General features: G+C 37.2%; 1 protein-coding gene across 1 annotated transcript in view; it reads right to left on the bottom strand.

The window, feature by feature from the left end:
• USP6NL (USP6 N-terminal like) overlaps positions 1-25,817 on the bottom strand; it is a 122,438-nt gene that overhangs the window by 23,246 nt on the left and 73,375 nt on the right. The window contains exons 4-9 of the mRNA XM_010001270.1: positions 21,915-21,954; positions 17,242-17,322; positions 7,762-7,869; positions 4,774-4,883; positions 2,004-2,052; positions 106-226 (exon numbers count right to left, since the gene is read on the bottom strand). Coding sequence (XP_009999572.1) covers positions 106-226; positions 2,004-2,052; positions 4,774-4,883; positions 7,762-7,869; positions 17,242-17,322; positions 21,915-21,954 — 509 coding nt within the window. The remainder of the gene's footprint in view (positions 1-105; positions 227-2,003; positions 2,053-4,773; positions 4,884-7,761; positions 7,870-17,241; positions 17,323-21,914; positions 21,955-25,817) is intronic.

Below are 25,817 nucleotides of genomic sequence, written 5' to 3'. Positions count from 1 at the left end.
TGGAAGAGCCAAACCAAAAATAAATTATAAAATATTCTATGATTCTATGATCCTCTTGACACTTGGCCTTTACACATTCATAGTAAGTGACACAAAACTCCATACCATGCATCGCGTGCTTGGGACCAGAGAGAAGCTTCACCAAGGCCCAGAAGGCATCTTCTTCATTCATGTACATAAGGAGTAAAGCTGTGATCTGGCTCATTCCCTGACAGTATCCAACTTCCTGAAAATCAGACAGCAAAAATACTAAAATGCTGAAACAAAAGCCTTATAACCATTAGCTGTTAGTTTTTACTTGAGCTGGGGGAGGAAAGAGGATGCCTGTCCTGATGGCATAAGTTCCCTAATTACAGCACAACCAAATAGAGAGAAGGGATGATGCACAATTTTTCCACTGAAAAGTGGAAGTCCTGATTGTTCATTAGAATCCTGTACTAATATACAAAATCCTTGTCAGGATTATTATTTTCAAATAACTGTATCATCTTATTCTACAGATCTAAGTAGTTGTAATTAGGGAGAATTTTTTAAGTAGGGAGTCTTGCTTTTTTTTGCTTTACAGCCAGGCCACCATTCTGATAAACACAGAACTTTCCAAGAGAGACCTATAACTATAAACATGCTTCAGTTTAGCGCCCATAGGAAGCAGATGTAATAAACCCAAAGAAAAACACTTTATTGTTCCGAAGCTGATTTTGAGTGTATCCTCTGCTATTCATTTTGACTTTATGGCAGGAACCAACTGTCACTATCATTTAACAGCTCAGATAAGCCCACTGATAAAGTATTTGCAAGGACAATGACTTAATTGTTTAATAAGTTTTTTCAGATTTACAAGTTCTTAACAGAACTTTGCTGTAAAGATAAAATCAAAGCATAGGAACTGCTACCCACTGAGAAGAAGAATGCAACAAATTAAGTGCAAAATAAAAACCTCACTGCAGTATTCTCATCATTACACTTAACAGTTGAATGTAAACACTGATTTTCATGCAATTTGAAGATATTAGTTCAATCTTCTACACAATATATATAAAAGTCCTTCCAGAATTTTATATCTCAGTGTTTTAAGGCTGCTTACAATGAAAACCTTAAGACAACATAACAAGTGAAAGACAACAAACTCCAGCAAGGTAATTTCTTTATAGGCCAACAATTATGAGGATACAGAAACTGAAACAGCATAGAGTGGTTATGTTTTCTAGAAGCAAAGTGATATTTAATCCAAGCAGTAGCTGAACTACACTTTCTTCTTAACTTTGTGTTTTTACATTGAATTCTAGGAAGCTGCTGATGGACATAAAACAAAAAGTGTACAAAAGTTATCAAAATGGGCACAATGAATGAGGGGATAGTGAATAAAACACAGTTAAATGTGGACATAACAGCATTTATGTTTCTTCTATTTTTATGTATGCAGCCAAAAGACATTACAAAATACCTAAGTTTCTAGCCCTTGTGACATAGTCTGAAAACTCTACTCTAGCAAATCCTCATACAGGACTGCAGCCAAGACTGAGGGATTAAGTAAAAAAGATGGAACCTTTAAAACCATTTTTCATTTGTTACGGCCTCCAGGTTATGAAATATGCCTGTTTTCTCCAACATGCATCTTTCTGCACTGCCTTTTCCTTCCCATCATTCAAAGGAATGGGAGGCGAATAATACAATGTGGGGAAAATACCAGTAGTATAAAACCCCAGAACAGCACAAATTCATCCTTCTTATTACACACAATATTAGTTTTGGTCAAACAGTATGCACAGTTCAGTCTGTGCAATAAGATGCTCATAATCGAGATGCTTTGTTATATTTTAGCTTCAGCTCAAAACATGTCAGCAAACAAATTATTTTTATGTCCTGCCAAAGGTCTCCAAAATGTTTGCTGTTTGTTTTTGGTTTGGATTTTATTTTAGTGAGAAAGATGACACAGAATTGCAAGTTATTATCTTATGGCACATTCAGAGAAAGCATATCAAATGTGAAGGTACACAACTTACCGTGTTATATATGGAATATGCAGCTAAAACATGGAATAAAGACTGTTGCCTGGAGAAACAAGAGTAGAAAATGAAAACACTGTAATACTGTTCTGTAAAAACATAAAAGTAGTGAGCTACGTTTCAGAAACCTGTTTTCCCAATTTAACTTGCCTAGCACTAAAGAACAGGACAAACCACATTTCATGATGATGTGCTTCTGATTTCAAACCAATGTTACATTTATCACTTTTCAGATGTTTTACATGTGGAAAGGTTTCAAAAAATACCTGTAACACTTTGAGAAGGCAATGGTGTCAGATCATCAGGTAAAGCTAAACATAGGAGAGGCTACATTTCAAACCCTGATTTATTCCAAACTTTAAGCACCCCAGATCTGACTTCTGTGCTTGCAGAATGCTAACAGTTTTACTGATTTTTAACAGAGATGCAGAGGAGTTCAAATAGACAAAATAGCCACAAAGATGACTTAATCTTGACACCCAAACTAAAGGCTTCTTTAGTGACTGCTACTGTCAAACTGAAGAAAAACATCAACTCTGACTCGCCATCCTATGCTCGGTTCTCCAGAGTGTATTGATCAACATGTACGTCAGAGTTAGAATTACAAAAAGGTTTGCATAGATACTTTGTTTTCTGTAAAAATAGTCTACCCTGTGAAGGTAATGAGCCAAAAAAAACCAAACCACCCATAAACAACAGAAAAACCACAAAACCCAAACCAAAACTCTGCTCCTTTCCAATTGGGATATCAAAATCATGGTGGAGAGCTCTCATAATTATTTTTTAGAGTGACACCTACTTGTTGTGATTTGTTGAGGAGAGAGTTTGGAAATCTAAATGCCTAGTTTCATCTGCAACTGAAACTGCTAAAATTTAACTGCTGAGTTTTGCATGCTCTCCTTTTTCTGTCCTGTGAAATTCCCTCTGACTGTCACTAACCAAATGTCTAGAAATAGATACCAGCAGGTCAAGAAAAGAAGGTAGAAGCAAAAAGCTACTCTATTGGGAAGAGAATGCACAGCGGGAGAATTTTGTCAAAACATCTAGATTACGGCATTTTTGTTTGTCCTTTTGCAGAATTGAAGCTTAGCCATTCTTCAGTAACCAAAGTCAAGCATAACCTTAAGTACTAGACCTCAAGCTGGAGCCTTATTTTACAAGCACAAACTAAAAGGTCCCAAATGTACACAGGAACAATCTGTATCTTCAGCCGACCATATGACACTGAACATAAGAGCTCAATCTCATTCACAGTAAAATACATAAAATAACGTTAATTTTAGTACTATTTGCACTTGATTATCCCAATAAAGACCTGTAAAAGAATGAACCTTCAAAGACATACAGTCTACTTAAAAGTCAAACAAGCTACTGGTTTACCTGGGGGGACTTTATTTCATCGCTATGTGAAATGATTTCTGATCTTTTTATTGAGGCGTCACTGGAAATGCATAATATATGTGCAGTAATTCCAAGATCTATTCCAAGTGTGAAATTGCTTTATGCAGCCAAAGGCTTTCCTGTGGACTCTGAGGGCATGCTTACAACATAAGTTACAGGGACTGGAGCTGGCTGTGCTGGTGTTAACCCCAGACTGAGGGGGTAGCGAGCTTCTGCTAACACCTAAAATGTGTGCATAAAAACTTGCTGAGGCCCAGAGGCAACACAGACATTTCTGCACGGCTCTGTCAGCACTCCTGAGAGGCAAGGCACGTAGGCTCAAGTATAGATAGCACTGCACAAACAGAGCTAAACTGCACAGAATAGCTCTCAGCTTGGGAATTTCTGCATTGTATTCCACTCTGTGTTGCAGCCCCCAGAGAACTTCCCCGTATTTAAAAGTTGTCCGCAAAATACCTAAAATAAGATGATGTTTGGTTTATTACCACATGAAAGCCCACAGCTCTAAGTATTGCTTTTTGAAAATAGCAGACTACTGCAGAATTTGCCTTAGAAAGAAAAGGAGATTAAAAACTGAACTAATACAGTCACAGATGGGAAAATACCCTCTTTTTCTCAGCAGGGTGCTCAAGCTGTAAACTACCAAAAACGCTGATGTTTGTGTCGCCACTTTTTTCACAATTATTTTTAAAGATGACAGTTGCCCAATATTCCTCATGTAATGACAATTAAAGAAACCTCCACATTTAGAAGAAATCCAAAAGCATTATGGCCTACATACATAATAAATCAATGCTCACATATATAATAAATATTTATAATCTATAATAAAAATATAGTAAATCTATAGAATAGACTATGTAAGATATATAGAAAAGTATAATATATATGTACTTTATTTGGTTCAGAATTAGATACTGGGAGAAGAGGAATATAAAATCCAAAGGAAGGCTAGACTCCCTGGGAAGATAAAGGGTAGTAGAAATGCAAAAAGTTATTTTGTTTCTGAAAACAGACAGTTAAATAAAAAGATTGGTAATCCATCTTAATTAACTTACCAGCTTGAAATTTCTATGCTTTTGTGTTTACAATCTCTGTTTTTATTAAATATGAAACAAGATGAGAACAGTGTAGAAGTGTTTTTCTTTGGAATGCTACTGACCACCTCATACTAAGGGAAAACTAATTGGTTGGAAGTGACTGTCTGGTTTTGCAATAGTAACAGCAATTACATCACTGCACACAGACAATCCTGCTTGGAAAGTTTGGAGATTACGTTCAATATTATTGTGCAAGTCTAAAAGGCTTGAGGCAGGTGGGAAGCCAGTTTTAAGACAAACCAAACAAAACCTTTAAATTTACTTACTTAACACCGTATCTGTCACGAAACATGATATGATCTCTATATGTTCGATTTACATCAAGATCAATTTGCCTAATATCTGGTGAAGACCCTCGTGCTTGACACTTCAATTTCTAGGAAAAAAAGTAAAAAATCAGAAATTAAGTTTAAAATTGTGAACTTTAAAATAGCCAAAACCTGCCAGCCTTTACAATTATCCTGAAGAATTTGCCGTTTTACAATTTAAAACACTTTAACATAGAACAGCAACTCACAAGATGACAATTTTAGCTTCCAAAATCTCCATGTACATTTATGAATTCTATAGAGGCAGATACATTTACACAGCATAGATGTAAAAAGACCAATCCCATAATACACATTTTCATGACACAGCCTTCACCACCCATATTTGAGGCTATGTTTCAGCATTTCAGATTTCTTACTGTTATTTCTCAGGTAGGCACATCACTGGAGGAGGACAAAGTGAATTTTACTTCTCAGGAACAAGAAACTAAGATACAAGTGCTCCACATACTAGACTTCTAGCAAATTATTTAGTGCGGGTTTTGTACTTTTCTGGATTTTTTTTTCCTCCAAGCAGATGGATGTAATAGCTACATAGTTGCCAGTTATTATCCAAGTAGAGATAATGGACATTTCTCTAGAAATTTCCTATCTTTCTGTTTCAATTTAGTTGTAGAACACCTCTGCTTCCACACTTGCTTTAATGTTTTATAATTAAATTCAGTTTTGCAATTGAATACTTAGGAAGCCTGCACAGGTTAGATTGCCACCTCATTTTTCACTCTTACAAGAATTTTCTCTTGAGATTCTTTCATTCATTCTCACTTCTGTTCCTAAAAGTTGAGTTTGCAAGACATTTCTAACTGTATTCAATGTGGTATTTTCAAAATATTACATCTGAGTAGGCATTATTAAAGAATATTGAAAGAAAGAACTCCACAGATTCTCGTTGCAAGGAAACAAAAAGGTTAAAAGACAAAAATATGACAAACAAAGGGATGAAACAGTGAAGAACAACATCCATTCAGTCTGTTGAACACAACCAGAAGCTTCAGACATATCAGGAATTACCTCTAAGTCATTGAACTAAGAATTAGCCACCATTAACCAGCAACATTCACCACAATCAGTTTCATGCAACTTTCAACTTAATTTGAACTACTGAATTTCAGAACAATGTCCCCTAGACAGCAAGAACAGAAGGGAAAATTTTATTTTTAAGGTGGCAGGAGGACCCTGAGCCTGTGATTTGTTGAAAAGTGGGAAAAGCAGCACCTTGAGTCCTTGCCATCATGGGAGCCTCCAGTGTGAGTGAAAAGAAATGGCATCTAGAGTTTGAAGGGAAAGGACAGAAGCTTAAGAACTGGTCATTGCCCTGCCCAGAGAGCTGAAAGAAGCTGTCTGACCTACAGCAAAAGTATGTATTTTCCTTCTAATTTTAAGGTGTGCAATTTGTGATACTTGTAATAAAAAGTGTTAATATTACTACAGGAAATGGGAAAAATGGAGAACACTAAAATGAGCTTATTGCAAATAAACAAACTAGGATAATGATAGAAGTTCTTTCTACTTCTGTCTCTGAACTATAAACACACTTTTGTTTTCCACTGAGCACTAGATGGCATTAATCATGTCTGAAGATTAATTCACCTATTTTTAAAATCCTTGTTTTACTCAGTATTCTTTCCCACAACTACATTATCCAGTATGAGCTGTTTTATCCTTTTTGGAACTGCCACTAGTCTTGAAAAGTTAAACAAAATAAAAAAGTGAGAAAGAGCAGTATGTCAGACTAAAGAGCAATACATAATTTAAGGTATAGATCACAGAGACTAAAATGTAGATAACATCAATGTCACCACTGATCTTCTTTCATGACCATATAAGATTCCTTGTCTACTCAGACCCAAAGCTTCAGCTCCAAAAAGCACTATTAGAAAATGCCAAACTCAAAACAGCACTTCATTTCCTTGAAACTCTGAACATGATTACTTCAGAAGGCAGTGAACACTGAAATTCCTGTGGGGAAAATTTCAAACACTCTACAATATTAAATTGCTGTTCTATTAGCTAAACTCTCTTATAATCATTTAGCAGAAAAAGAGACAAAAAAGGAAAGACAGAAGTTTAAAGGATTTAATTTCCATTCTGCTTAACTTAACAGGCATGCACATGAACCTTAGTCTTCAGTCTTGGTTTCAAGTCCAGCTCTGATGGCCATCAGCTACATTCACACCCACACAAAACTGAGTTAGGAGGGAAAAAATTTAGAGGAATGTAACCACAATAATTCAGAGGTTGCTTTAACTGCTACTGAGGCTGAAGACAGAGACTGGGGTGGGGAATTAAGACATAGCTATTTTCTTTCTATTTTAAGTCAGAGATATGCTGAAGTGGTCGGTCTATGCCTGCAGAATTTCATGGGGTTAAGTTCCTGTCATCAGGTGAACCTCTGAGAATACAATCAAGTAACCAGACAGGGCTTTGTAAGGGCTAAGATTTACTTGGAGATGAGATAGCAGAAAGACAGCTAGCTTGTTCTGGCTTTTAAAAGATTAAGGCACCAACCTCCATCCTCTCCAGAATACCAGAACTCCTCTTACTGATACTGAGCTAACAAGGAGCTTCCTAGTAGACATTTCTCAAAAAGCTGTCGTTTCAGAGTTTTCTGTCTTCTTACTGGGACAGGGGTTGTTTTACTTTGTTTTGCTTTGCTTTTAGAAAGGCTTTTGCAAGGATTTGAGGATGTGAAAAGAAATTAAAAGAAGATCTAAATAATTACATAAATTACAGACTCAAAAAATAAGCTAGAGAAGTGCTTTCCAAAACATAGTTTTTCCCCTAGCTAAAACAGGTTTGATGTAATTTCTCATGTGTTGTTTTTTTTTCTTTAAATGCTGCATGACAACAGAAGCTTAATAAAGTGTGCAATCTTAGTATCTGAAATGTTTTAATAAATATTAAGCAGAAATTTTTAAAACTCACATTATAAAAGTCTTTCATTTCTTCTTTCATTTTAGGGACATCAAGTAGTAAAGACCAGACTTGCCCTCTGAACTGCAGTGGGATTCCTTTATAAATTCTCCTGTGAAACTGTAAAAATAAAATAAAATATAAATGCAGTACAAGCTACAATGTTCTGAACAAAAGGAACAATGACATACAACATTCTGAAAAGAAAAAGACATTTACATCAATTGTCCTGCCAAAGGGACAATCTGCTGGTGACAAAGTGTTCCAGTGTCTTTTGAGGGACTGAAAAGTGTCCAGTGACACCATCTGGGATATCTGTTGATGGAATCAGCAGAAGCACAGAAAACAAAATAGACACACAGGCCAAAATATCACTTTATGCAGGTGATATGTATGAGCCAGGACTTTAGCATGTAGAAAAGCATACAAAAATTGTATCACCCCTGCTGAGCAGCACTTATACTACAAATATTGGCAAGATAACTCCAAATTTGGTAATTTAGACCCCCCAAAAATCAGATTCTTAGCAAGACAGTATTTCAGGACAAGCCACAAATAGCCTACTGTAATTACAAACTATAAAAGGGAATGGCACAAGGCAATCAGCAGGATCACCCCCCAAAAAAGCATAACTGATCTTTGTATTCTTGTAAAATTGTAACAGTGTGCTGAAATGTATGGATGCATACCAAACAAACATGAGATCACCATTCTAAAGCTTTCAGATCAAATTTATAAACTAAGAGTAAGTTTCCTAAATGTATATTAAAACATTTGCACAAAAACAACATATAAAAGATATTCTAGCTACAGCTTCTAAGAATACAGAACAACTTACTAACACTGTGTACAATTCTTAGCCGTGAAATAGAAAACTAAATTCCCCATTCCTGACACATTCTGTTCTGACACATAAAGCTTGTATTAGAAACGGGTCAGAAGAGGGTAACTCAGCACATGTGTGTAACTAGGGTAGCTACATCATCTCTTGATCTTGCCTCTGATATGCCACTGTTCTTGCACTCTCATCCAGTGGTTTGGTTCTTAGTGGTCATATTTGAAAAAAAATCAGGAGCACTGACAACTGCCTTCCTTTCTTCTCTTCTGATTTGCGTCTCTTCATGCTGCAGCATTTCAGAGCATGAAGAACTGGACTCATCTGATGGTTTATGCAGCCATCTTACTCAAGGTAAGCAAAGCCTCAGAGCAACTGAATACTACTAATTCCGAAAAACCTACAGGAAAAAAAAAAGTTCTCATCCTTCTGGATATGTGTCTGATAAAGCAAAAGCCACAGAACTCTAACAAAGAAAATGAACCTTTCTGAAATTCTGTTTTTACCATTGCTTTAATGATGGCATAGAGAGACAACTGGATTTCAAAGGGAACCTACAATGAAAGTCAGAACTTAAGAATGTCAACTGAAAAAGCTATCACTTCCTTAAAACATTTATAAAAGTTTTGTTTGTAACCTAAGAAATATTTCACAAGAAATGTCCCCCTCAAGGACAGGATCCTTTTTTCTTTCTCACATGTTTCATGTCTCCAGTTTTGGAAGATTAATGAACCTCTCCTTGCAGTATATTTGCAAACCTCCTGCTGTTTGGGACACATCAGATCTTTGAAGGTGTCTTTTATGCCAGGAAGGATTCGTGTCTGGATTTTAAAATGTGTTAACTCTGACACAAGAATTTCAACAACATTCTTATGGAAACAAAACTCCACAGAATCACAGAATGTTAAGGGTTGGAAGGGACATTTGAAGATCACTTAGTCCAGCACCCCTGCCAGAGCAGGTAACTTCGAAGGGTTATGGCTTAATATTAGAGATTGCTTAAGTAGCAACATTTCTAGTACAAGCACAATTCTGTCAGCACAGTTTCTTCTGTAAGGACAAAGAACAAGGTCCAGTGCTACAAAGCTCCCTCCTACAGAAGTACTTCCAGACTTCAGCTCACAGAGAGAATTTCAGTGTGTCAATCCAGGCACACAGATAACTGCTTGTGAGAGAGAGGGTAATTCAGTCTATTGAAAGCCAAGGAACACCAGTTGCAGTGGAGTCATCCTGCAAAAAGATTAGCCTGGCTACTAGAAAGCAGAATCAACCAAATTTGCAAAATCTTTACTGGAAACTTTGAAAAAAAACCCACAACAGTATTATGCATCCCCAGTCAGATGTAGCTGCATTCCTCAGACACACAGTACAGCAACAGTGCACCTTGATAACAAATATCTTTGCCAGGTAATTATCATTTTGCAACTTATCTTTCAATGTCTCCAACAACCATAAAGTTATTAATGAAGATAACTAATTGAAAAAGAAAGTCTTAAGACAACTTTTGGTCTAAATTAATAACTGGTCAGGCACACATCACAGACTAGAAATAAGTCTTCATAATAACAGTTTCTCAGTGAAATAGAATTGAAACAAGCTCAAAATGTCTGAAGTGTGGGGTTTGTTTAGGGTTGTTTTTAGGAGAAGAAAAACCAGTTTCAGAGGATTTAGTGGCATTAACAGCCTTCCAGTCTTCTGTACTTCCCAGACTGTAACAGCCAAACACTAGAAGAGTCCTTGAAGTACTAAGGAAAAACTAAAACAGGGAATTGTGGAAGTGCTTTTAAAAGAAAAGTCTGAAAAATTAGTTGGCAAAAGTAACTTTTGAAAGTGCAGAGAGGACAACAGTTTTATCATCCCATTACAGTTATGTGGGGGGAAAGGACAAAACAAAACAACAACAAAAAAAGAGGACAGCAAACATTTTCAGTAGCCAAGATCAAATTTACTGCACTACCTGACAGAACAAACTCAAATAACATTCTGAGCTTCCTGCAAACCATTTCAGATCTCTATCTAGCTGACTCTGCTATTCCAACTATTCTTTTATTTAGGTGGAGAAACAAGCTCTCAGTCTTTCTAAGTTGTTACAAGATCCTGCCTACAGACTCAACAGAAAACAAGACTAAGGACTGTCACTGTCTGTCCTGTATACAAGAGAGAAGTGTAACTCAAGAGCAGATCTTTCATGGCACAGCCTCCATTACACAAAAGATAACATGGAAACAAGTGCAAATAACTTTATATACAATAGAAAAATGGCAGGCATGGCTGATACACCAGAGGGTTCTGCTGCCACCCAGAGGGACCTCGACAGAAACCTCATGAAGTTGAGCAAGGAGAAGTGCAAAGTCCGAACCTTGGGAGGAGCAACCCCAGGCACCAGTAGGTGCTGAGGGGGTCACCCAGCTAGAATGCTGCTTGGGCAATGTGAGGGTCCTGGTAGACACCAAGTTGAAAATGAGCCAGAAATGTGCCCTTACAGCAAAGAAGTCTAATGGTATCCTGGGCTGCAATAGACAAAAGTATTGCCAGCAGGTCGGGGCAGGTGATCCTTCCCCTTTGCTCATCAGTAGTGTGTTCTGTACTGGGATCAGTACATGAGAGCCATGGACATAACAGAGAAGAGTCCAACAAAGGGTCAACAAGATCATTCAGGGCCTGGAGCACCTGTCATATGAGGAAAGGATGAGAGAGCTGTGACTGTTCAGCCTTGAGAATAAATCGCTCGGGGCAATCTTCTCCATATGTATAAATACCTGAAGGGTGGCTGCCAAGAGGCCAGAGTTTTCAGTGGTGGCCAGTGACAGGACCAGATGGCATGGGCACAAACTGAAAACACAGGAGCTTCCCTCTGAACATCAGGAACACTTTTTTTACTGTGAGGTGACTGAGCACTGGCATAGGTTACCCAGACAGGTTGTGGAGTCTCCATCCTTGGAGATACTCAGAAGCTGTCTGGTACGTGGCCCTGCTAGAAGAGAAGGGTTGGACCATATGACCTCCAAAGGCTCCTTCCAACCTCAATCATCCTGCATGATTTTGTGTTATTCTGTAAAAATGACATGGCTGCACTGCATCTCGAGGGCTGGGGGGGAAAGGGGGAGACAGTGGGATGTCCCACATACGCTTCACAGAAAAAAACATTTCTGATAATCATTTAGTAACCAAACAGCTAAAGAACATGTAAAATGAGCAAGCTGATTATTAACTAATTTAACATCTTAATCATAAGTACCACACCACTGCCCTCTGCTGTCTTTTCTTTCCATATTTAATATAACGTTGAAAACATGCTGCTAAAAGCTAGGCTGGGTCTACATGCTTGCAGAACTCTAATCTACTCGTCTATTCTAAGTTAATAAAAAATAGAAAATTCAGCAATTTATTTTTTTTCTGCTTCTGGGGAGATTAAACGAGTCAACCTTCAATAAATTTGTTGAAATTAAGGCTTTCTTCATATAACACAAAATATGTGTATATAAACTCAGTTCAGATATATGTTGTATGAAAATAAGCATTATTCAAAGAATAGTGTTATGGAATCTGAGACGTTTCCATCAGCACAGGACACAGAAAAAGAAAATCATCCTCAGTATATATCATTTATACAAAAGCAACTTATATAAAAATACAGGTTCAATTTCAGTATTGCATCTAAGCTAATATTCAGCCAAGGATATTTGTCATAAACTCTTGCAACTACTATTAATGTTGATTTTGAAGTAGGTAGGACATCAATAGATGAAGCCCTACCCACCTGCAAATACAAAAGGAGCTTCTCATGCCAAAAGAAACGGGACCTGTAAATTGGACCTCCCCACTGTGAAACAAGAGAACATACAGAATTTTAATTAAAAGACCTACAAAGCAAGAAGATAAAACCTTTCAAACTTGGAATATTCCAAATTAGCCATCCTGTCAAATAATGAAGTTCATAACATTCAACATTCAATGCAAACTTCATGCAAAAAACTTTCAGAACACACAACCTTCCCTTCTTTCCCCTTCCCCAATCTCCTAAACTCATAAATCCAGCCAGTCACAGGATAAGAAATGAGGCCACTATCAGAACTAGTCTGAAGAGTGAGAATGGGTATTTCTGATGCTGCAAGATGTACAACTAGTTTTCTCAAAAATAAAACTTTCTCAGTTATGTCAGGAAGCACAAGCAGCAGAGGGACTCTGCTGCCTCAAAAAGAATCAGTGATGAGAAGTGTAAGAATTAAAACCTGAAGACTCACAAAAAAGTGTATTTATGATGAAAAGAAAGTATATTTACAAAGGCTGCTGCCTTTAGAGGTTCTTCAACTTCTGTGGGTTGCATAAAAGGAAGATAAAGTGCAAATACAAGAATTGCTCAATCACATTCAAAAAATCTCAGGCATGCGAAGAGGGTTCTTCATTATGGCTCTGTGTTCAGACTCCAGACTAAGTGGGGACTTGATTATTATATTCTGTGTGAATGCCAGAACAGCTGGAAATTGCCAGCTACCCTGATTGTTTCTCTTCTTCCTTTCCCTCTCAATTTAGGCAACTTCAATCACAGATAGATGAAGGCAGACAGGAAAAGACAGAAATACTTTGGTGGAAATATTCAAATGGGAATATAACATACAACAGTTTTATTTAATCTTTCTTGAAAGTTATGATCATACTAAGCCAGGAAAGATTTACTGTGTGTGATGGTTTATTGAACCTGGGATTATTAAGCAGTAGAATACAAATAGGAAATAAAAGCCTAGAGAAAGACCACACTGAAACACAAACTTGGCTGCTCTATGACAGCTCCTGCATAAGAAATGACTGATGGGGAGATGAAAGCTTTGACAAATATCAATCGTGCAAAGACACAATGGCCATTACACACTTCAGAGACTGGTGTCTGTAAGAATTATGATAACTCCACTGAAAAGAAGCCTAAATAATCATGTAGGAATCAAGGAGCTTTACACATGGTTATGGAGTTCTACATGGGTTCATTTTATTATGTCATCCTTCATTACCTTTAAATCATTACTCAAATATGGTAGAGACTGATAACATTTCTGGTCTCAACTCTTCCACTGCTTTCTGCTTCCTCATGGTCACAACACTGCTGCCCTCCATTCCCCACCCTCCCATCCTTTTTTTTTTTTTTTTTTCTAAAAATTAGGTTTAAGCACAGTTGTAATGGGAAAAGGGTAAAGTGCCCAGTCTCCATCTCTCTCTTGAGGCATTCTTCCACAATAAAAATCAGGGAAAGATGTAAACTGAAGCAACTTAGAAACAGACACACACGCATCACTGTGTTAATGTTCTCTCATTAATTCTCCTTGTGATGTTATGATGGAAAAAAAATTAGGGAGTAGCCAAAAGGCAGCTCTGTAAATTAAATGAGAACTTTATTTTACAAGTAAGCATGTGACAGCTTTGGATAATGTAATAAAATATATGGATTTATTTATGGTATGTGTACAGTACGAACAGATTTCCTGAAGCCAAAACTCTCTCAGCTGTATAACATCAGGGCTCATTTCAAACGGCTTTTTGAAGTCCTGTACTTTGTATATACCTGCTCTACACATCACTTTCCAAGGACCAGCACCTCCTCTGACTCTCGTTTGCTCTTCGTGACAACACAGGCATCTCTAAAGTATGCCATTTTCCAAAACCAAGCCACCACTACAACTGTAATCTACAGCCCTGTGTTTTTGCTGTTGTTGTTCCCACTATGTTCCCTTCAGTGCTGTTTCTAAAGAAGGCTGATTTCAGGAGCACCCTGACTGCACAGAAACCATGGGAATGTCAGGTGAAGTGAGACTTTTAAGATATAGACTGTTCATTTTCGTTAGCAATTTGTTCCTCTAGTGTTAACCACTTTATCTAATCAAGTGAAGACAGAATGCAAGAGTCAGGAGTTGTTCTTGCAGGTATTGCTTCCACACTTCAAGAAGGTAAGCATGGAAAGCTGGTGCTTTCTTCCAGCACACTTGCAGGTAAAATCTGCATTTATTTGGGAGTTTTGTACAAGCCTGAGAACACCACCAAGCTTTCCATGAAGAGCAGTGACAAATAATGTCCGACTTTCCTCTGCATGCTCGGGAGGAGGAAGAAGCTGATTCTTTATTCTGTATCTTCTGGTTCACTTACCACACATGATGCAAGAAAGAACAAGGAGTTTTTAGAGTCTCACGCTCCACCAGAGTTCAACAATCGATGAAAATCTTTCCTAGCCTCAAGCAGAGTTCATCCTCTTCATGAACATATTGAATTATTCCTGCCACTATTTATTATCCAGCCTATAATTTGTTACATGAACTGAAACTCTTTCAGCTCAGATGATCTCCTGTACCTTCTGCATGGTTGGGGAATAGGGGATTAGTCAGTTAAGTGAGAGTGTAATGGACTGACCTCACTGATGGCTGAAGAGGAAGATTGCTGCTGCTGGGGTAACACACAGCTATTGTGTTACCTGAAAGGTCATATTTAACATTCTCTCTGCAAATGAAGTAGCTGTTACACAATTTTTTTAGCATCCCTTTGACTTGGGAACATACTTGATCTTCAAACCACCCAATTGCTACAGTAAAGAAACAAAGCCACAAATGTTGAGCCCTCTAGCTTCTCTTTCCACAGGAAACGGCAGGACAGAAAGTAGGTTTATGAGAAAAACTTGTGAAACAAACTATTACTTTTTCATGGATACAGTTGAGAAAATTCTTTTGCTAGCTTCTTAGTCATAGCCTGAAAAGCACCAACCACTGGCTTTGTTTTTTTAATGAAACCAAAGTGCAAGACATAGCTACTAGTCTCAAGACTAAAGGTAGTAAGCAGACACAAAGAGTAGGGGACACGCCGAGTAAATTTCTTCTGCTTCAATTACAGCACCTCAGCTCCCTGCTCATCAGGCAAACAAGTATTCTCGTCTTTGTATCACCCTTCAAAGTTTGCACAGAACAATTTACCAAAATGAAAGGCTACTAAGGGAGTAAGCTACTGTTGCAGGACAATCACCCAGTCAGCTAGGATGCACAACAGATGTCTTCTAGTCTTCAGCAAAAGATGGGTGGGATCAGCAGCATCAGAAAAAACCAACAGAATCCCCAGCAGAAAATACAAGTTTTAAGCCCTCTGGATGAGATGAGGAAATTTGAGAACCTCATATTCTGTACATTATCCACCAAAAAGCCAGAAGAATAGATAGGAAAACCTCCCCAAAACACAGTCTTGAGAATACAGCCTCTCCAGAAAGTTCTTTACCAGCTGAAATTCTTCCAGAATCCAACGATGACAAAGACTGCAATTCCAGCAAATAAACTATTCACATGAAAATCTCTACATAGCTTTTGAAGCAAGTAAAAGCACTTAGCACTTAATGGCATACCTAACATAACCCACTTTCTGTCATTACCTCCAGACCATTATTTGTTGTCTGAGTAGGATAAAAATAATTCTGTAACTAAAAAAACTCAAAAGCAATTTAAAGATTATTAATGGGCCAATTCACTTCCTTCAAATTCACCTGCTGCTTCACATATAAAATAAATGTACTTCTATTTTTTTGTAAAGTCAAGAAATATAGTACTTCTGGGCATGCTAAGTAGCTGCCAGCATATTTCAGTTCTTCCATACTGGCTCTATAATAGAAAAAAAAGCCCATCAAGTTATAAAGTATTCTATTCAAAAGTAGATCCCATTCATAATAACAAAAAAATTCACTTCTCTTGAAGATTATGAATGCTGTCTTGCATATTATTCACAGGAAAAACAGATTTATCCCAAGGGGATAGGGCACTGAATGGCTTCCTTTACTTTTTACCTTCTAACTTAATCAGTGCAACTCTCCTTTTATCAAAGCAACCAGGTATCTTGAGATATCCTAAGATATATGTGCTGGCAAGTGTGATAATTTAAACATCAAACTATATGCCTCATGTTGTGACTAATCAGTTTCCTTGGAGAGTTATTCAAGGAGGTTTTCACTGATCCAAGACTGTAAGCTATCCTAGGCCCTTCAGTAAACCTGGCCTGCAAAAAAGGAAAAAAAAAAAAAAGGAAACCACAGAAGAGATTAATAACAAAAAACCTCATAGATCATAAGACAAATACTCCAGTATCTCAAGAGTAATTTTAATACTACATTATCCAGCATACAAAGAAATTTTAAAAAGCAAAGTTAAAATTCATAACCCTTGAGAGAGATTTATGATTTCTGAAGAATTCAGCTATACCCACCCAAAGGTGTCCCCTCTTTTCAAGTTTTTAGCAATTTTTCTTTTCCCTCCTTTGCATTCTTAGAGTCTAAATCCAACACCACTGGAGCTCTCTGCGAGAAAAGACAAGCAGGTCTGATGCTTCACCTGACCCACAGATTGTTTTGCACAGGTGAACACAGACTGGTGTGTGATCCTTGTGCCCACCCCACAGTGCAAGCACACAATTACTACAATGAGTATGTTAGAGAGCCTATGTGACAGTGCCCTCAGAAATCCCTTGCATGTGACCACCAGATTGTTGGGTTATCATTGCATTTTGGAAGAATAAAATGCATTTGTCTTTCAGTGTGGGGGCTTTGGGGTTTTTTTATTTAGATCTCATAAATATAGACAATCTAATTTAACATTATTCATACATTCAGAAGTGATAGCTAACGAAAAAAGCATGCATGACCTTACCTTTTCACTGTTCTTGTATTTTTCCCAGCTTTTCAGCATCTTAAGCCATTTTGTAGTTCTTTCAATTTCAAGGTGCTTTTGCTAGGAAAAAAAATAAATCAGATTTTTTAATCTTTTCAAAATGCATACATTCAAAATTATTTATGCTTTTCTAGAAATATTGAGAAAAAGTTTAACACAGCATCAACTTTTTATCCAGTAATTTAAGAAGAGCAAAGAAGAGTAGCATCAATTAATTTAAGACAAAAAAAACTCCAGCCAATAAAAAAAACAGGCAGAAACTTTTTTTTTTTTTAGAATAATGTAAAGAACTGCATTTTGTAAGAGGAGTTTAAGTACAATCTTTGTAAAGTTTCTTCTCTACACTTTTTTTGGCAAATACAAAAACACCTTAAATTTGTTTCTGTATTCAGTAAATTTTCAGGCAAATAATTAACGCTGCAAGCTTCTTAAAAGGTAGATGACTCTGAAACAATGATCACCTTTACCCACACGTGCCCTAAACATAATCAGCTGCCGTTTTCCTGTGATCACATAAAAGGCACAAAGTAAATGAACAAAAACAAGCACATAGTATAACAGAGCAACAGCAGAAGTGGGAATAAGCTCTAATTCTGGATATTAAAAGCTAGAAAGCCTTGTGGTGATTCTCATCCTTGGCCTGGTACATTTTTACCTAAATGACCCTGTATCTTAACATCAATAATTTTTTCTGAAGGTAAGATCAACTCCCTTAAATTTTATTACTGACAAGAATATTTCAGTAACAAGGTGATAAAATGAGAATTCAAAACAAAACAAACCCCTTCTCAAAATAAACAGTTATATTAAGTGGTATATAATGTAACATAGGAAATATACAAATTCCACACATCCTTCACATTATATACAGCTTTAAAACCAGGGAACTGCCTTAAGGAGGATCCTTCTGCGTATGAAAACATTGCTACAGTCACCATCAACTTTTTTAATTTGAGAACCACACAAGCACTTGGAATTGCCTATTTTAGTCCCTGGAATTTCAAGGCACTTTGGCGCTTCACAGCCAAAAATCTTCATTTTGCTGGTTCCAATGACAGGAAGAGCTTCAGTGCATATTTTTACAGCCTAGTTTTACAAACTTAAAGCAGGTTAGGTGTCTCTTGGTATACTAATAGTTAACTATTAACTACATTAAGAAAACAAATCAAAAACCTACACTATTTCAACTCCTTCATAATGCTTTGGAGCTCAGGATAAGCAGAAGCTCAAGCAGAAAAACATGTGTGGTATTAGTTATTTTTCTTCTAAGATGACATTAACAAATATTTAGGGCTTGTTGTTTTTTTTTTTTGCAGAGGACAGCCTGTCTTCCTCCAACTTCAAATCCAAGGCTTAATAAAGATAGGAAGGAGTGCTGAACTTCCTTACTGTCTCATATGGCTAGTGATGCAATCTGGTAACGATGTCAGGGTTTAATTTCAAAGCTCTGCGGGATACTGAAAACTTATTATTAGTTTCATTAACTCCATCTGAAGTGTTGGGGGAAAATATTAAAGAAAATTATTACTTATCGTCTCAACAGAATTCTAATTTTACTTCTAGTTCTTACTCATCAGAATTTGTTCATTCTTTCTTGGCTATCAGTGCAACAAAATGGGCTAAGGATTCCTTTAATCCAGGAGACCAAAGTCTTGTACTTGCAGTACAACTTGATGACTATTGATCATCCCAGCCATGATTCAGTCCATGAAGTGCCCTGGAAATTAATTGCTTGGGTTTTTTTCTCTAACTTCTTTCTTTTTGAGCCCAGCTGATGTAAGCTTACATAAGAAAGTTACAGGGAAAGAAGTGCCTCTACTTTTTCAACCTTAACTTATCTAACTATGCATGTTACAAACAACTGCCCACATTCTTGTTCAGGTTCCATGCTGTATTTTGTAACATCTTAAACACTTGCTTTTCATATATTTATATATTTATTTAAAACAGTTTTCTTAAGGCTTTCATTAGAGGGAACTGTAGAAAAACTACTGCTTCCCAGATTTCATAGGTTTCACAACCCTGATTCTGATTCTCATCTACACTCCTGACCCCTTTAAGAAATAACCATTGTTAACATCTCTTAAAGCAGATGTTCTCTAGGCATAGTTTAGATTGCAGGAATAACATCACCATCAAGTCAGGAAAGGTCTCTGCCCTCAACAGGCTGTTCAGATAATTGGTAAGAAAAATAAAACCCTATCTGCTCCCAGCGTCTTTTTGTTTGTACTTTTGATCTACTTTCAAGATTTTTGGTCTTCTGAGCCAGAAACTCACTTCAATTGTATGCTTGTTCAAGCTTTTATGTCTTCTGTATCAATTTATCCCAGTTCTCAAGTGATGCCACTGTAGTAAAAACAGCAATTATTTCTGCATTCAGTTGTAGAAAACTTTTAGCTATTTTTCTTCTAGTCTGAATTATGTTCACTTTCATGTCTAACAGGTGCAACGCTGAAAACATGGATATATCTGACACAGCTCATTGCAGAGTAGAGGGATGCAGCTGCTGCTCTTTCAGGCAAGTTCCATGTAGTTGTCACCAAAAAAATTAATCCATTTATCTGTCTTCTGAGTATATTTTACACTTTGAAGAATTCTTGCCACTGGGAATAACAGAATCCCTAACTGAAGCACAGAAAGTTTCTTACTCCTGTGTCAGTAAATAACACTCTACTGAAAGCAAAATAGCATGAAGTTGGCAAGCATCCATCTTTTGTGTAGCACTCCACCTTCTTGGAGAGCAAGTGTGCTAGAGCTGACACTTCAAGCAGTGAACCAGAAGCCTCAGACAAAACCAGAATTTGCTGAACACTTCCCTAGAGAATTTATAATCTAATAAACCAAAGACAAAACAAAACAGAGTATTACTTAGAAAACTTTTCATAGCACTTCAAAAACAGAGTCAAGACACAGACTCCACATTTCCTGAGGTCAGTTCTCCAGCTACTTTTCTCCTCTAGATGGTTTTTCCTCCTCTATTTTAACCTCAGATGTGCTGGATGATTCATCTGAAGTAATTAATAATGTAGGACAATGATTCAATGTGTTTAAGTCATCAAATATGCAGCAACATAATGAAGCATTGAAGTTGCAGCATTAAGGAAGCAACAATGAAGCATTCACACTAATAATGCATAATTAAAAGTATTATGAACATAAATGCACATGCATACACAGAACCCCTGACCTAACCTTTACACTAGAGTGTATATGAAGAATAGAGATTCAAATTTCACAAGGATACACAACTTTACATAAGTCGTAAATTACATTAAAAGATAAGAATATTTTTTTAAATTTAAAAGTAAGGCAAAAAGAAAGCATAAATAGTTCCAATTAAGTGACCTTATAAGATACTGCACAGAAAGTTTGCAGTCTTAGCCTACAATTAATATGATATATTAATTATCCTATGAATGGCATATTGAAAATTGCAAAGACTCAAATGCCACTGATAGAAGACAGAAAAACCTCAAACCAGCAGAGGTCAGGATATCACCAGGAGTTTAAACAGGAGTCTAACACAAGAGCATTGCTGCAGGATTATAAAAGATTTGCACTAGATTTGCAATTTAACATTGATTCAATAAATATGTTTTCCGTACTGACATTTTGTTTCAGACAGCTTGAATCCAATATGGGACAAAGAACGGAGACTCTATTTTCCCCCAATAACTTAAGGCTAACTATAAAGCCACAGTGAAACAGGGCTTCAAAACACACACACCACAATTAATTCCAAGTTGCCTAATATTTATATATAGACTCACCATCCTGCTGTGTCCTTTTGATGGAAATGAAATCATATATACACTAAGTAATTGAATATAATGAAACATGGCAGGAAAGAACAACTATTTCAGACTGTATACACAGAAATGCACAGGAACCAGACTCAGAATTTCCCTTTTTTAATGAGAATTATTCTCACTAGCCTTATACTGAAGCTTGAAATAACTAATTTTCAGCAGCTACTGCATTTAACACTTGGGGAGCTGAGCTGCCTTTGAATAAGTCATTCCATCCCTTATCCCAGTCTATTGATTTGGGCAACCAAGAGTACTAACTTTAAACTTGCAGCCTTAAATATTTCACCTTGAGTTTTCTGATTATACAGAATATCAGTATGGACAAAGAAAAATCTGATCTGGTCTTAGAGATAACAATGGGTCTGACTGACCAAAAGGAAATACCAATAGAAACTAGGTCTAGAAAAGTAGAAATTCAATTCCCAGGGAACTGAATCTCCTCAGGGCATCAAAGCCATCACCTCACTTGGACAATCCATCCACCCTCTACAGCTGATGACAGCTCATGACACAGAGACAATAGCTCTTGCTCTTTCAGGGCAGAGCTGGGTGTGATCTCTTAAGTAGCTGTTTCCTTTAACAGGTCATATAATGGGTGAGGAAATCTCATGTCTCATTGCAAATAGTACATGAAAAGATCCCGTAGGCCCCAAGGGATGTGTGGACAAGTTAGCATGGCCTCAAGGACCAAACTCCTTATAGACTTAGAATAAGTTTCTTTGGGAATGCAAATCACTAGAATGCTTCATCTCCTCATTTCACAATGATTTATATTTTTAAAGTCATAAATCTATAAATGTTTATTTCCTATTTAAAAAAAAACTTGGAAGACACTGGACTTACCTTTTCTATCGCTACATCATGGACAGGAAGCTCCTCTGGACTGAAAACAAAGACAAAGTTCATATTACTCTTGGTTAATCTAGGCACAAAATCCTTTCTGTGTAGGTTCTTACAAGTAAGCATTTACAGTTGCAATATGTAGTAATGAGTAAAGCAGAATTCTGAACTTTAGAGAACAATGACACAGGAACCCTCAGAATTTCTTTTTTAAACACAATAAAGCTCACAATATTTTAAGTACAGAACTAGATTCTTTCAACTATAAAACTTCTAAATTAAAATAGATAGCTTCAAAAGACAAGGACTTAGCAGAAAGTTTATTTTTTCTTTAGTAAAAGTACTAAACTGAAACCTAAGTGAAATTTTAGTTTTATTAGATCATATTACTGTTAGCTGAAATACGCCTATAAAAGGTTTTTCTCCATTACTACTGTACCCTGTGAAGAGCACCAAGACTTTGACTTAAAAGAGTTAACATTCATTTTCTCAAAACTCTACACAATCTAAGTAACAGGGAGGAGGTGGTACGAAAAGCCCAACAAAAATCAGTTTTATTCCTAGGCATCTAATGCGTATTACAACATCCAGTCCTTTAGCTTTTTAGCCCAACTTTTCTAAAACAGCCAGTTGTGTATTGAAAGCTTGAAGAACAGAACAGTCTGTGAACAGATACATGTTCAGACCTTGTATTATTTTAGTTTTATTCTGAGTGCTCTAACTTCTGTTCTTCTTATCAAAGAAACTTGTGTTTTTCTTATCAAAAGTAACTGGACCATTTTGATGACAAATGAGTCTGCCTTCTTTTGCTTGCATCATCTGCAGCTTCTGAAAGCACAGCAGCTCATCTGTAAGTAGCAAGGCTCCCTTTTTCTACTCTACAGATCAGATAAGTGGCACACCCAACAAAACCCTTTTTAAAACAGACTAAAAAGCAGGAACTATGTAAAATCATTTGTAAAAGAAAAAAATCTTACTAAGTCTTGCTATAATGAAAAAATTGCTACCCACATCATTATATCTTTCTATAGCAAGAACATTAAACCCCAGTATTTTAGAGCTGTACCAAATCTGTGCAAGGGAGAAAAACAACACTGGGGAAGGCTACAAAAGCAGTTATTGCTACAGTAAATGTAAGAACAGCCTGATGCAAAATGCTTGAATTATATTTTATCTTCAGATTCAGAAGTTCTGTTTGAATAAAGAAATATATTTGAAACATTCACCTAATGGAAAAGCTTGCTCTAATCAACACCTATTCACAGATCACACAAACAAGTCAAAGTTTCCAGTACCTTGCCTAGAAACTAATTTTAAAACCAAAAGTGTTTCTTTTGAACAGCATTGCAAAAACATCACTGGTTCATTTAGAAGCACTTTCCAAGTACTTAAAATACTGTACACATCGCCATATAACTACACTAACAAAGAGGTAGCAAGTCCTTTGTATGCCAAGTATCACCTCAAAATTAAGCTTATTTGAAGTTAAAAAAAAAAAAAAGCAAAGGGGAAGAAAAAGTAAATTTTATTACCTACTTGTTTGGGATTCTTTTGTTTGGTGTTAAGTACAAAGATTATTGCTAAGCCACTTATAAGTTTCAACTCTTGAGCAACCTCTTCTTCTCTCCCCATGCTAAATCTCCAAGTTATCAGGCACTGTCTGTCTCCACCAGAAGCATCAGTCTGACACAGCAAGATGAGCACACAGCAGCCTCATTCTTGGTGGCCCTACAAGACCAGGGAAGCAGTTGGCTGCACACACGAGACTCTTCCACGCCCAGCTGTGTGCAAGATACCCATCCTGCACGGAGCACAGTGGCAGCTCCACACCCCCATGGACTCACATGGGACACAGCTACTCCTCTGCCCAACTGGTGCCACTTGGCAGCTCAGCTTCACATTGGTTAACCTGGCATGGAAACTCATCACAGGAAGGATTCATCAAACCACCTTCTCGTGCAAAGGAAGAATGAACTGCAACGATTCAGCAAGGAGCTGCTCTTGGCTAATTCTGAAAGTTACCATCGATCTACAAACAAAAGGCATGGCTGAATCTACCTCAAAGTTAAAGAAGGTTCTTTTGCCCTGGGAAGCAGACACCATATTCCCCTCACTAAAATAATCCAGCAGCAAATTTATGACCACATTCCTTGTTATTTCTTTAGCTGCATAGCTATGCACTAATACCACATACCCATACGTTTTAAGCACTGAAATTCCACAGGAGCACATTTAGCCAGACCCATCTTTTTATTCCCGAGATGCCACTGGCAGCAGAGCCCCAGGAACACAGCACAGAAGCTGAACAAATTGCCCCAGGCTTCTCAGTAACTCACTGGGCTGGAACAGCAGGAGTTCCTGGAGATCTTCCTCTCAGTTAACTATACTGCACTAACTATGCCCATGTACTCACATCCATACTATTTAAATCCATCCTGCAAGGACTAAGGAGAAGGCATACTGGGCAAACAAACTCTCCCAACTCCCTAAAGATATTTAAAAATAAATATTTACATTTAGTGTGTTTTTCTATGCAGAAGCATCACATATTCTTTTTTTTTTCCTTAAAAAGGATTAGGTAGAATTAAACACACAATCAATTAAGATATATGAATAATTGTAATTTTATTGTAACTTTTTTCTTTATAATTATTAATCTTCCCCTTCCTTCCCCAGCTTAGCCAATCTAATTTTGTGATACTTTCTTTGCTTCTTTTAATGTTGAATCTTCTCCCACTGTCCCCAGCCTATTTATACTTGTATTTTTTAATGTATTTTTATCTCCGTACTTCAAGTAATAATGTGAAGTAGCAAACAATATTAACATAATACAGCCACATCCTGCCCTAAGATGACTGCTTTCCTTTAATAGCTCAAGTAATATTCATTTAGGGGATACAGAGAAAACAGGACTGATTAACGTAATTAGGTTGGAACCATATAACACTTGAGATCCAAAAGAGAAGTCAGAGAGACAGCTTTGAACTGCACTCATGTAAATAAGGTCTCACTCAGCAGAAATTAAGTCTTTACACTTTCTTGTCCACAATAAAGAAAGATCCAAACTAGGTAAACTCACCCATTTAATCAGACAGGAATCAAAAATCACTACATCTAGTTTGTAACTTTGCCCCAGGCATAAAATCTACAGTCTTCCACCTGAGGCTGGGCACCCCCTACTGCAACCACAGCAGCTCGAGGGCTCTGGTTGACACTGCCAAACAACCCTGGTGTTGAAGCATTAAGAGAATGGTCTGAAGATGTTGACAGCACGTACGGGAGCTGCAAAACACAGTGATCAAACCCTAACTCAAATAAGGAGTGGGGTCCACATGAAGGCATGCTGGGTTTCCTACTAGAAGGCTCCCTGAAGACATTTCATTGGAAGTAGCAGACTCCAAGGTTTGACTGGAACTCAGGGCCTCTACCCGTGGTCCTCACTGGCCCACGATCTTCCTCCTGTCTTTCAATCTGGACAATTACCTCCTTCTGGTGGGGATCACAAGGCCTCTAAGTGCAAAGAATCAGGATTTCATTTTAAAGAACAAGGTCTTGACTGAAAAAGTTTTATTAGATTTTAAGTGATGACTGGATTTTGCATCTTTAAATCCACCACAATGGCTAGCACAGGTTTTCATTAATTTTTCAAGATAAAAGAAATAATAATCTTAAATGAATAAATATCTGACATTTCAGAACATTAAACATGCAATCTATGGTTTTGACCATTGTGAAGGACCAGGTATTTCCTTACACGAACATGAAATGTCCTTTGAGTCAGCCGACAAAACTGACTTAAAATGGCGTCTCCACGCGGTGCTGAACCCCCTCTGTGTGTGTGGGGGGGGGGGGGGGAGCAGCTGCTGCAGGGGAGGGGCCGTGGCCGGAAGCAGGGGCAGGACTAGG

The sequence above is a fragment of the Chaetura pelagica genome, unplaced genomic scaffold (assembly GCF_000747805.2).
Source record: "Chaetura pelagica isolate M959 unplaced genomic scaffold, ChaPel_1.0 scaffold66, whole genome shotgun sequence".
NCBI classification, from domain to species: domain Eukaryota; kingdom Metazoa; phylum Chordata; class Aves; order Apodiformes; family Apodidae; genus Chaetura; species Chaetura pelagica.
This window is presented reverse-complemented; position numbering and strand designations above follow the sequence as displayed.